Consider the following 13,969-nt stretch of genomic DNA (forward strand, 5'->3'; position numbering starts at 1 on the left):
AGATGTCAGGAGCCATTTGTCAGTCAGACAACTGCTAAATTATTGATTAATTCAGCTGTTGTGTATTAGCTTTAATTATCATTAGGCAGACTGCCCTGCAATGGACTGCCAACCTGTGTAAGGTGTATCCTGCCTTCTGCCCAATGATAGCTGGGAAAGGCTCCACCTCCCCACAGTGACCCAGAAGGATAAGCGGTTTAGATGATGTGTGTGTGTATCATAAGGTAAACTGTAGACATGTTGTAGAATCTTTGGCTTGTATTTGATGAATTATTTTGCCTGCAGCACAAGAGTCATTGAGAGTGCCAGGTTTAAAATTGTACATTTGTAACAGACTCATGTAATCTACAGGCTGCGTATGTACCCTTCAAAATTATGTTATTGATCATAATGTTTTTTTTTTATTAGCTACCCAAAGTGGTTCGATGTAGATAATAACAATAATAAATTAAACTTCATTTCTAGAGCATCTTTAGCACATAAAAATACTACACAATGTGCTGTACAAAGAGAAAAACAAGTAAAAGTAAATGAAAAAAGAGAAAATGCAATTGAAAGAAGATATGTTGTAAGCCACATATTAAAAATAAGTCAAGTTAAAAAGTCCTACGAGCCGACCAGTAACACCCATAATCGTGGTCAGTTATTCCTAATTCATTATATAAGTCAGTTGCAGCCTGTGCAATCTGTTCATGAGGCTTAGCAGCTGCCTGAGGTCATGCTGGTGTTTTCTTTAATGTAGGTTTAAGGATTACAGTATGTCAGTATTTCTTTTCTTGTCTGTCTTTGATGTTGAGGGTCATGAAGGCCTGAATTCCTGGGACAGACATTTCTGTAGCAGTTTACAGAGCCGTAATTAGTGGGTAATAATATAGTAATAACATGGTATCTCCTTTTACTTACCTTAAAATTAAATGCCAATTATCTAGTTGTTTAAATATTATAAGTTAGTAATTGTAGTGGTAACAAAGCAGGCAATACAATAGTAAAACAATGGTAACAAGTTGTACTAACTTAAGAAATACATGCTAATTGTCCAGTTGTTAATACTTAATTAAGACAGGTAAGATTTTAAGATAAAAATGTAAATATTGATATCGCGTGGTTTGAGTTTTTAATACATTTTTAAGCTTTTGTCAGATCTGTGCTTTATAACAGGAACAGTATTTTCTTAACAGGTATCACTAAGGGAAGATGCGGTGTTGCATTTCCAGACATAATTTTATGTAATCTCAGTATATTCAGCTCATCTGTTTTCATCTGTGGGAAGCAGTACACGTATAAGTATCTAAATAAGCATGAGTGATTATGATAAAGAAATTCTGTCATTAGCAATTATTCACTGTTTTGAAGAACTGATATTATTACCTGATGTGAGATGCAATAATAGCAAGACAAAATGAAAGAAAATTTTGCACTTTATACATTTTAATCATTTTAATGCCTTAATGCTATTTAGTTTGTAAAACTATAGTAAACCTGGTAAAAGTTACTAATGAATTATTTTCTGTCAGCTGTAAACTTGACGTTTTATTTAAGGGTAATTAGAGTTTGTTACTATTTTTTACATGTTATTACAACCTTGTTACTATTATTACATAGATAACAACATGTATAACGTGCTCCTGGCCTTTTCTTAATTAACATTAGTAGCATTTACCACATGTCAGTGGATTTTCTATTACATGTAGGCAGCATTACACACCCTGCTATGAAGCAACGAGTCAGTCAACAGTCTTAGTATTCTAATATTAATATTAATAATAATGCATTGCATACCCTTGATTTAACAACACTGAAACAACCTTATTTTAGCAGAATTACTTCATTTGGAATAATGAACTGATGATGGTGTGCTAAAGTACACAGCCAAATGACACGCTGCCATCCAAATATTGACATACTGTACTTCAGTGGTCTGTGTAGTTGTTATATCACAAAGCAACAAATTACTAAAACATGGTTAAACATTTTGGGCTGTAAACTATGTGAGTCACATAAAAGTTTTTTGAATTGTGTTAAAATTGTGGTTTTCTACCTAGAATGTGTGTGTGTGTGTGCGTGTGTGTGTGTGTGTGTGTGTGTGTGTGTGTGTGTGTGTGTGTGTGTGTTCAATTTTCTTTACCCTTTTATGTTTTGTTTTAAGGCACTTGAGAGAAAAATAATTGGGCTTGTAAAGCACGAGCTGGAAATGTATAAGAAAATTCTGAGAAGGCAAAACACCAAATATTATAGAAAAGTCGAGCAAAGCAAATGGGGTTTAAGACATGAAGTTCTTAATATGACGGTGTCCTTCCTGATGGATATGGAGCACGAGGACCTCGCTGATGCACTGCAAAGTAAGAGATGAATAAACAGAATATCACATTTCCTTCAAATCATGTTAAATAATAAAATTGTGAAGGCAAAGTGATGTTTTTATTTACCACTTTGCTTTTCATATTTGTGTTAATAGAACTAAGATTAATATAAATTATTTCTCTACCATTAAAAAAATGCATTTATTTTACCTTTTATTTGTCTCTGTTTTTTTATAATTGATTAATTAGATGAGCTGCTTGAATTAATACAGCGTCCACTCAAAAAAGGAATGAAGGAGAAGTATTTTCATGTATATGAAGGAATTGCAAAGCAAGGAGAATCCACCAGTCTAAACACCATCTACACAGAACTGTACATCACTGAAAGTGGAGCTGGACAGGTCAACAAAGAACATGAAGTGAGACTCACTGAGAAGAACAATGTAACAAGACACACAAATCAAATGGAGCAAGAGATGCAGATCACATGCATGGACATGTTTAAACCTCTACCTGAAGAAGACAAACCCATCAGAACTGTTCTGACCCAGGGGGTTGCAGGTATCGGAAAATCAATCTGTGTGCAGAAGTTTATTTTGGACTGGGCTGAAGGTATAAAATATCAGGACATCCAGTTAATCTTCCCACTTCCCTTCCGAGAACTGAACCTGAAGAAGAAAGGAACACACAGTTTGATGGACATCATCTATTTATTTTTCCCAGAGACAAAAGGACTGAGATTATCAGATCAGAATAATGTCCTATTCATCTTCGATGGACTGGATGAATGTCAGCTTCCTTTAGCATTTCAGAAAAATGAATTCTTGAATAATGTCTCAACATCAGCCCCACTGGACGCTGTGATGACGAACCTCATCAAGGGGAATCTGCTGCCCTCTGCTCTGATCTGGATAACCACTAGACCAGCAGCCACCAGTAAGATCCCTGCTGAGTGTATCGACCGAGTCACAAAGGTGCGCGGCTTCAATGATGAGCAGAAAGAGGAATATTTCAGAAAGAGAATCAGTGATCAGGACCTGACCAACAAAATAATTGATCACATCAAAGAGTCAAGAAGCCTCCACATCATGTGCCACATCCCCGTCTTCTGCTGGATCTCAGCCACTGTACTTCAGAGGATTCTGGAAGAAACAGAGAGTGAAGAAACACCAAAGACCCTGACACAAATGTACACCTGCTTTCTGATCTACCAGACCATACAGGGGAATGTGAAGTACACAGGTAAAAATGCCTTGGACATACCGTGGGATAAAGAGGGCATGCACTCACTGGGAAACTTGGCTTTTCAGCACTTGGAAAAAAACAGCCTGATCTTCTATAGAGAGGATCTAGATGCATGTAGCATTGACCCCAGTAAGATATCAGTGTACTCAGGACTGTGCACTCAGGAGACAGTCAGATTTCAGGACACAGTTTACAGCTTTGTACATCTGAGCATTCAAGAGTTCCTCGCTGCTGTATTTGCGTACATTTCTCTCAGAAATAACCAGAAGAATGTTTTAGACCATGCGTCTGAATCACAGGAGAGCAAAAAAACAGAACTCATTGATTTCCTCAAGACTGCAGTAGACAAGGCTTTGGAGAGTGACCATGGACATCTGGACCTTTTCCTTCGCTTCCTTCTGGGTCTCTCACTGGAGTCTAATGAGAAGCTCATTCGAGGTCTGCTGACCCAGAAAGGAAGCAGGTCTGACTGCCAGAAGGACATAGTTGAGTACATCAAGTCAAAGTTTAAGGAAAATCCATCTCCAGAGAGATCAATCAATCTCTTCTACTGTCTGAATGAGTTAAACGATGATTCTCTAGTGAAGGAGATCCAGAGTCACATGAACTCAGGACGTCTTTCTGAAGCTGAACTCTCACCTGCACAGTGGTCAGCTCTGGTCTTTGTCCTGCTGACATCAAAGGAGAAGCTGGAAGTGTTTGACTTAAAGAAGTTCATCACATCAGATGAGTGTCTTATCAGACTGCAGTCTGTGCTCAAGGAAGCCACGTCAGCTCTGTAAGTAAAACCTTGATCCTTTTAGGTTTTAGAATGTTCTGTACTTCTCTGAGCCTCTCTATCAAGGGTACATAACCTTGATACTTTAGGGGGGAGGGGGTGGGTGTTTAAGCCAAATGAGGCTGAGAACACTCTGTACAATTGGTGTTTGCTTCTGCTTTCGTGTGGAAGAAAGAACTAACCTAACTGGTGACCTGTGAACATCTCTGTATGAAGACGTTGAAATAAATCTCACCTTCTCCTCAGAGGTGCGTGATTCTGTCTACTTTATTCTCAATGTTCAGAGGTTACCAGTTAATAATTTAGAAGTAAAAAAAAAAGTAACCGAAAGTTACCAAGATGGATATTAATCTCAAGATTGATACATGCCAAATAAACGAGACTGGCAGGTGTGAATCACCAGAAACATCACAAAACCAAGAAAATATTATTTTTGAGTTCTTTTCTCACAACTTCCAAAATCAGCTAAGGTCTTTATCTGACTAGCTACATATCCCTGTTCAAAGAAAAACAAGTAACTCCAAAATAGGGGTCAAATGATAGCGATACTGATCAATAGTAATCAAGGCTACTGATAATGTATATTTGGGCCTAATACTCCCCAATACTATAACCCATTTACCATGAATCTGATGTTTGTAGTGTTTATTTACAAGAATGCAACGGTAACTCAAAGCTTACATTAAATGAGCAATAGAACATTACAAGAAATAAAGTGCTTTGAGTTTTAGACAGTAAAGGATGCAAATATAGTTATTTAAACATTTCAGTGCTATCTTTAAGAAAATAAACAGATATAAATAACAAATAATAAGGGGCTCAAAAATTTGAACCATTTACAAAAAGAACCATGTACATCACATTTTCCATCAATCTGAAGAACCCTGTCAGGATGCAAAGACCCCATTAATCATGCAAAGGTTCTTTGGGTGTGTGTGGTTCTATATAGAACCATTATCTTTGATAAAGATCCCTTGAATAACCTTCTTTTTTTAATTAAAACAATTACATAGAACTGTAAATGTATTACAGCAAAAATAAGCGTCTGAGACATCATGAAAAATTGTCACTACTTTGTAAAGAACAATGAGGAAATATTTAATATAATGAGTTTGTTTAATTTTATTTTTCAATTAAAAATATATGTTGCAGTAACTCCAGTAGTTGGAAGTGTTGAATGTATCACATGTATTCTGAATGCATGACTTCATGATCACAGCCTGTTTTGTCTAAGCAGAGCGGTGAAATCTTTAGAACCAGCTGCAGCTGGTCTGTACTTAATGAGCTAAAATAGAAATCAAGATGACCAGAAATCGTACCTTATTTATTAACTGTAAAACAGAAAGTGACCTTAAACAATAAATGACACGTGATTTTAGAAATAATTTAGTGCCTTCTGGAGTCTTGTTTGCATAGTGGACCCACTGAAGCTCTGTTGTAGGGAACACGATCTGAACAGGTTTAATCTACTACAGGAGCGATGTGGGTCCCCACAGTGTGTCAGCTCCACACACAGAAACCTCACTCTGCCCAAAGTGAAGTGAGCTGCACACACAAATCAGTTGTTTCAGATACAGAAATACCAAAAAGAGCTTTTAACAGCATGGAAGCATGTTCAATTTTAAAAATCAGACAAGACAAGTGGATATGTAAAACTTTCTGAGAGAAACACTAAATTCCTTATTCAGAGTGAAAATTTTGAAAACAGGAAGTTTTTCATTATACGTAAATATATTTAGAACAGATTTCAGACCATTGATAAAGTACTGTTCAGTCAGAGTCTCAAGAGACAACTGAAGTAAGTAGCAAGAACATTCTTCCATCCACACTCACCGGCCACTTTATTAGGTACACCAGTTCAGCTGCTTGTTAACACAAATAGCTGATCAGCCAATCACACGGCCGCAACTCAGTGCATTCAGGCATGTAGAGGTGGTCAAGACAACCTGCTGAAGTGCAGACTGAGCATCAGAACGGGGAAGAAAGGGGATTTAAGGGACTTTGAATGTGGCGTGGTTGTTGGTGCCAGACGGGCTGGTCTGAGTATTTCAGAAACTGCTGATCTACTGGGATTTTCACACATAACCATCTCTAGGGTTTACAGAGAACGGTCCGAAAAAGAGGAAATATCCAGTGAGCAGTCAGTTGTGTGGACGAAAATGCCTTGTTGATGTGAGAGGTCAGAGGAGAATGGGCAAACTGGTTCCAGATGATAGAAAGGCAGCAGGAACTCAAATAACCAACCAGAACCTCTGAGGAACGTTTCCAACACCTTGTTGAAAGTGTGGCATGAAGAATTAAGGCAGTTCTGAAGGCAAAAGGGGGTCCAACCTTTTACTGGCAAGGTGTACCTAATAAAGTGGCTGGTGAGTGTAAATTATCAACAGTTAGTTCTGGCCATGCAAGATGATTGGTTGAGAGGTGTTTCGAATACATTATATGATAAGCAACGACTCTGACAGCTGTAGGAGACGTTTGAGCCGCTTGACTTTGCCACAAACAGAAAATGGACGCTGTTAAGACCACATCTGACCGACAGCCTATTTGGTCCGACTCTGAAGATGAGACGACACTAAATTCCCAAACTGTCAGTCGGTCTCTGTGCAGCTGGAGAACGAACTGCTATGCTGTGCAGAGAGTGGGCGGAGCTCGTTACTCTGATGTAGCAACAAGCTGCTTGTTAAGGAGCTATAATGTGGCAGAAGGAACTGAACATTAAACTATATTAAACGCCACGTTCACGGCCCAGTTTATTAAACTCTTCCTGCCTTCAGCTCGTGCCTACAACCTAATCATAGCCATAACAGAGAGAGAGAGAAAGAAAGAGAGAGATTCATAATACTTGTAGGGTTTGTAGGACAATATGATGTCGAGATTTCTTTAACTTCTCTGATATGTTTTCATTTTAGGCTGAGTGAGTGTAACCTGACAAAGAGAAGCTGTTCAGCTCTGAGTAAAGTTCTCAGCTCTGAATCCTCTAAGCTGACTTTGCTGGATCTGAGCAGGAATCCTATACAGGACAGAGGAGTAGAGCTGCTCTCAGCTGGACTGGAGAGTGCAAACTGTAAACTGGAGACACTGAGGTGAGTTCATCTCTGTCGTCAGCATATGTAGAATAATTTAATAACTACAGTTATGAAAATGTTAAAACAGCTAACAGTTCATTTAAACAAACCCTTTGGAGGAGATCACCTTTGCTTGTAGAGATATGGATTTCTACAGCTGGTTCAAGTAACACATCTCATGCTTTGAAGAGAAGCAATGATACCACCACAACATAGAGACACACAGCCCTGTAAAACATTTCTGCATGTGGAAGCTTCTGTTTATTACCATGCTGTCTGCCACTTTATGAAATCAGTGTTATGTAGCCTGTTGCTGATGTCGGTTGCTCCAAGACAAATCTGGAAAGTTCTGAAAAAGTGATCTCATTGCATATATCAGAACAGAACAGAAGACGTGTATTTGGACATAGAAGTCAGGATGTACAGAATGTACCATATACATTATGGTTCTAGTTGGTTCTTATTTCATTGTGCAGTAATTAACCATGATGCATAGACTGGTGATGACCACTTTCATCATTGCTTCATACACAGAATGAACAGTGTGGAGTGCGTGATCTCCGTATGGTGCAGTGACAGCACTTACGTTCAACTGTTGGAGCAGTTAGCTGTTTCTATATCTCCCACAAATAGCTCAACTTCAGTTAACATGGCATTGGTAAATGCTAGATCTGTTGTAATAAAACCTTCTCAAAACTTATTTTTTCTTTTTATTTAATAAGTTATCTATTAATATAAATTATTGTTAGTACCATGGAATGTTTCACCAACATATCTGATGTTTTATTTGGGACTTTGGCTTGTTTATAATTCCTCTGATTGTAACCCTCCATTTAGTTTTTGAGCATCCCCTTATTTCAACTGTTAGGCGTAGTATTTCCAGGATATTTGTTCTGCTCATTTTATGACCAAAATAAGAACTTGGTACATTTTTCTGGGTTTGGAATGAGATGTGATTTCAACTTGTGATGACATTCTAAAATTTTATGTTATTGGCATAGCTGAAGGCTCTACTTGTAGTCAATGACTATATTTTTACATAGACACCTGTGGTTCAGTGTTAGTACTAGTCTAAATAGTCAGTGCTAGTCTAAGTAGCCCAATTAAAACAAGTAGTCTACAGCAATATTTGTCAGACTTTTTGAGACCGAGTTGGACATATAAACACTTAGATCAGTCTGCTGATGTATACACAGAGCGGTTGCACAGAGATTTTGTGACTTTTGCTATATTACCACACGTGTGAAGCTTTACCACCAAACATGGGTCATAAAAGAAGGGGCGTTTTCATGTTATATATTGTCATAAAAGATATCAGTGGATATTTAAGTGGCTAAGAGGAACTGTAGTTGATAACACCCCTGTCAGTCAGAGATGTTCTGCTGAGGATTGTGCCTAGTCAATATGAAGAATGATTGCTATTCAGAACTGAAGTGCACTTCTAGTGTCATCTCTATTGTACAGAGTCTTTAACTGGCTGATCCAATCATTTCTTCTGGGCTTGGGGAAAGAAACCAGAATAGGAGATTTTGCTGATAAAGAACAGAGGCAGTGGGAGAAGGTGGTGAATTGTGAGGGGGTCCTCTGTCTTAAGGGCAGATCTATGATTCTTGCAGAACTAGAACAAGTAGAAAGTTGTACTTGTATGCTTAGTGATCACGGCACTGTGTGGAGAGAATAATCAAGATTGTGAGTTGGTAATTGTATTGGCCAGTGATATATCATGACATGGTCAAATGGTGTTCTTAGAGTACTAAGATCCATGGGACACCTTCTAGCATCTAGAGCAAGAACTGTCATCTGATAAGTAAGAGAACATTTCTTCTTGACTGATGTATTATCCAAGCTCACTGAAACAGTGTTGGACCAGACAGGTGCTATGCTTGACAAAGACAAATGATTGGTAAGGCCGGGGATTCAGGATCAAATTAATTTTAATCAAGGGAAGCTTTGAGGAGGAGGTGAGCCCAACACTCACTGGTCTGCACTCGGCAGTTGAATGTTCTGGAAGCCCTACAGAAAATACATATGCAGTTGGTGTATGAATGCAATCATCAGTGCACTAGCAGACATAAAATTCCAGATTTTGGGCTTTTTATACCAGACTATGCAGTAGCAGGAGTGGATACCTTAAATGGCAGAAAAGTCAAACATGAATTTGCATGTATCATGAAGGGGCATTTGATGTTGTAAAGTTCGATTGTGCAGATATGCATGTAAACAAGACTCAGTTAACACCTTGGTTTGGTCCAATTTCTGAGCTTGACTAAGTTCATGAGCCCTATTTCAGCTGGATTCATTTTACCTGAGCAGGTGTTGTAATGTGAGTGTTTAACAATGAGATGAATCATTTTAATCCAGTAAGAACCTGCAATATCCATAGTTTTGCAAGTCTACTAAGCAATGATTCCAGACTGAATTACCTTGTACAGTGTCCAGTACTATACTCAAGACAGGTATTCTCAACAAGTAAATATAAAGCAAGAAATGACACCAAAATGCACAGGAATGAGGAACATAACAGAAATAACACTATATTTTGAATATACAGTGTTGTGAGGTGTAGTACTATGTAAGCGACCAGGTGAAGGGGGCGGAGTATTATTTATTTTTTGTTTTAGTATACTTCATGTATACTTTCTTTTATTCTTATTTTGATATTAAAGTTCCCATTTTCCCCGCTGTCTAGACTTTCATTCTGCAGTATAACAGAGGAAGGATATGCTGCACTGGCATCAGCTTTGAAATCAAACCCCTCATCACACCTGATGGAGCTGGATCTCAGTGGAAACGATCCTGGTGATACAGGAGTGCAGAAGCTCATTAATCTACTAGATAATCCAAACAGTAACCTGAAGAAACTGAGGTAGATAGTTTTAGAAGATAGTTTATGCAGATATTGTGAGCTAATAAATTTCAATAACACATTTAATTTACAGAACATTTGTAGTGTATTTATTGGTGTAGACATCACTTCTAGAATAGTCACGATTTTTGTCATAAAAACAGTCTGAGAAAAATATTTCTGAATTCAGATTTGTGTCTAATGAAGGGCCTGTATTGTGGTTCTAGAAATTTTCTATTGTGTTCACCATTTAGTCTTTTATAACAGAAAGCAATTTTAAAAAATTCAGAATGGTTTTAGAAGACTTGGATTTTTTGTTTCATCCATCAATTTAATCTATACAATAATATTTCACTAACAAGACATTATTTTATACTGTCTGTGTTAAATAAGCTAAAAAAACATTTTTATTGATAATAATATCAATGCCCCGTGACCCTGATGTAGAAGCGGCTTGGAAAATGGATGGATAGATGGATGAGTATGTGTTGCTTTATCCACAGGCTAATGAAGTGTTCTACTGCTGAAGAAGCCTGTGATTCTCTGACTAAAGTTCTAGGAACAAACCCCTTACTGCTGAGAGAGCTGGACCTGAGTGGAAAATTACAAGGAGATTCAGAAATAAAGAAGATCTCTGATCTACTGGAGGATTCACACTGCAGACCTAACAAACTTCTGTATGTAGCTCATTGCTTTTATATTTCAATGAATTCTTTAAAAAATATGAAAGGTGAAATGATTATTACGCTTTAGTGTTTTTGTCATGTGAGCTACACTGTACTCATACAAATCCCTCCTTTTGGTTATTTTTATCAGTGATTTTTCTTGACGTTACCTTTTGTCGACCATCCCTCTCCTTCTGTAGGCTGAATAAGTGCAGTATTACAGAGGAAGGCTGTGCTGCTCTGTCATCAGCTCTTTGTTCAAATCCTTCACACCTGATAGAGCTGGATCTGAGTGAGAATCAACTAGGAACCTCTGGAGTGAAGAAGATCTGTGAAATGTTGAAGAATCCTCAATCTGTGCTACAGAAGCTACAGTGAGATCATTTATATTCCTAAGCTCAGTATCAGCATAGGCTGAAAGTTCATCCTGACATTCCTTATTGTTTATCAGATTATTATTATTTTTTTTATTTATCAGTATTTATGAAGCCTTAGCTATTGAGCTTTTTCATGTAAAAGACACTGTAGAAAGACGAGGCTCCCACAAGCATAGATCAATAAATATAGAATAATTATATCAACAATGCACTTTGAATTTCTGAACAGCTCAGAAGATGTAAAGGAAAAATTGGTTCTCATGATTTTTGCCATGGTTGCTAATGACATACAGAGGCCTACTTCTGTTGAGGACTTCATGAATCTACTTTAAATTTAATTAATATTCAGTAAGTTTTTATGTGCTTTGGTGTTTTGCTTCAGGTGTACTTTCTTTTATTCTTATTTTGATGCTAAAGTTCACATTTTCCCTGCTATCTAGACTTTCATTCTGCAGTATAACAGAGGAAGGATATGCTGCACTGGCATCAGCTTTGAAATCAAACCATTCATCACACCTGATGGAGCTGGATCTCAGTGGAAACGATCCTGGAGATACAGGAGTGAAGAAGCTCATTAATCTGCTAGATGATCCAAACAGTAACCTGAAGAAACTGAGGTAGATAGTTTTAGAAATGCAGATATTGTGAGCTTATATATTTCAATAACACATTTAATTTACAGAATATTTGTAGTATATTTATTGATGTAGAAATCACTTCTAGAATAGTCAGGATCTTTGTAATAAAATCACTCTGAGAGAAATATTTCTATATATAGGTGCTCAGTGTCTAATGAAGGGCCCACTGCTTATCTCTAGATATTTACTCTCCTATTGAGCATTTAGTCATTTGGAATATTTACCCATTTTAAAATTCACAATATTGTTTTAAAATGTTATTTTGTCTCTGCCATCAATTTCTTATATACTATAATATTTCACTGAAACAGCAAGACATTATTTTACACTGTTGGTCATAAATAAGCAAAAAAAATTCTTTTTATTAATATTGATGAAGAGATTTATGAGTTTGTGTTGCTTTATCCACAGGCTACTGAAGAGTTCTACTGCTGAAGAAGTCTGTGATTCTCTGACTAAAGTTCTAGGAATCAACCCCTTACTGCTGAGAGAGCTGGACCTGAGTGGGAAATTACAAGGAGATTCAGAAATGAAGAAGATCTCTGATCTACTGGAGGATTCACACTGCAGACCTAACAAACTTCTGTATGTAGCTCATTGCTTTTATATTTCAATGAATTCTTTAAAAAATATGAAAGGTGAAATGATTATTATGCTTTATTATTTTTGTCATGTGAGCTACACTGTACTCATACAAATACCTCCTTTTGGTTATTTTTATCAGTGATTTTTCTTGACGTTACCTTTTGTCGACCATCCCTCTCCTTCTGTAGGCTGAATAAGTGCAGTATTACAGAGGAAGGCTGTGCTGCTCTGTCATCAGCTCTTTGTTCAAATCCTTCACACCTGATAGAGCTGGATCTGAGTGAGAATCAACTAGGAACCTCTGGAGTGAAGAAGATCTGTGAAATGTTGAAGAATCCTCAATCTGTGCTACAGAAGCTACAGTGAGATCATTTATATTCCTAAGCTCAGTATCGGCATAGGCTGAAAGTTCATACTGACCTTCCTTATTGTTTATCAGATTGTTTTTTGTTATTTTTATTCATTAGTATTCATGAAGCCTTAGCTTTTGAGCTTTTTTCATGTAAAAGACACTGTAGAAAGACGAGCCTCCCAGAAGCATAGGTTTGTAAATAAAGAAGAATTATATCAGCAATTTCCATGCTAGAAATACACTATACATTTCTAAAGAGCCTCTGCATGGATCACCACCTTATCGTGGTGGAGGGGTTTGCATGCTTAAATGATCCTAGAAGCTATGTTATGGTCTTCCATGGCAAACTGGTCCTAGGTGACAGATCAAACAATGTGTGATCCAAAATTCCCCCTACGAAAATAATTAAAAAACAGGACTTGTGTACCCTCCCCGGGAACAGCGTTACCGGGTCCCCACCCTGGAACCAGGCCTGGGGGAGGGGCTTGCCAGCAACGCCCCAAAGGGCTTACATGAGTCCCTCCTCCTATCGACCCACCACCAAAGGGAGGGGCAGTAGTAGGGATTCGGTGCTTTGTGGATCAGGCAGTGTCCAAAGGTGTGGGCCTTGGCCGACCCTCGGTTGCTGAAACTGGCTTTTGGAACTTGGAATGTTACCTCACTGGCGGGGAACAAGCCTGAGTTAGTGCGCGAGGTTGAGATATACCGGCTACATATAAGCGGGGTCACCTCAACACACAGCTTGGGCTCTGGATCAAATCTCCTTGAGATGGGCTGGACTTTATTCTTTTCTGGAGTTGCCCATGGTGAGAGGCAGCAGGCAGGTGTGGGCTTTCTCATAGCCCCTCGACTCGGCGCCTGTATGTTGGGGTTTTTTCCGGTGGACGAGAGGGTAGCTTCCCTATGCCTTCGGGTTGGGAATGGGTCCTGATTGCTGTCTGTGCTTATGCACCGAACAGCAGTTCAGAGTACCCAGCCTTCTTAGAGTCCTTGGGAAGGATGCTTGAAAGTGCTCCTCCTGGAGACTCTATTGTCCTACTGGGGGACTTCAATGCTCACGTGGGCAATGACAGTGTGACCTGGAGGGATGTGATTGGGAGGAATGGCCTCTCTGATCTG

General features: G+C 38.2%; 1 protein-coding gene across 1 annotated transcript in view; it reads left to right on the forward strand.

The window, feature by feature from the left end:
- The window catches only part of LOC108414337, a 679,571-nt gene that overhangs the window by 588,568 nt on the left and 77,034 nt on the right, over positions 1-13,969 (forward strand). Inside the window, 9 exon segments of the mRNA XM_037546145.1 lie at positions 2,147-2,339; positions 2,550-4,323; positions 7,233-7,406; positions 10,078-10,254; positions 10,737-10,910; positions 11,099-11,272; positions 11,716-11,892; positions 12,325-12,498; positions 12,687-12,860. Of these exon segments, the coding sequence (XP_037402042.1) occupies positions 2,147-2,339; positions 2,550-4,323; positions 7,233-7,406; positions 10,078-10,254; positions 10,737-10,910; positions 11,099-11,272; positions 11,716-11,892; positions 12,325-12,498; positions 12,687-12,860 (3,191 nt within the window).

Source organism: Pygocentrus nattereri, chromosome 16 (genome assembly GCF_015220715.1).
Source record: "Pygocentrus nattereri isolate fPygNat1 chromosome 16, fPygNat1.pri, whole genome shotgun sequence".
Taxonomy (NCBI): Eukaryota; Metazoa; Chordata; class Actinopteri; order Characiformes; family Serrasalmidae; genus Pygocentrus; species Pygocentrus nattereri.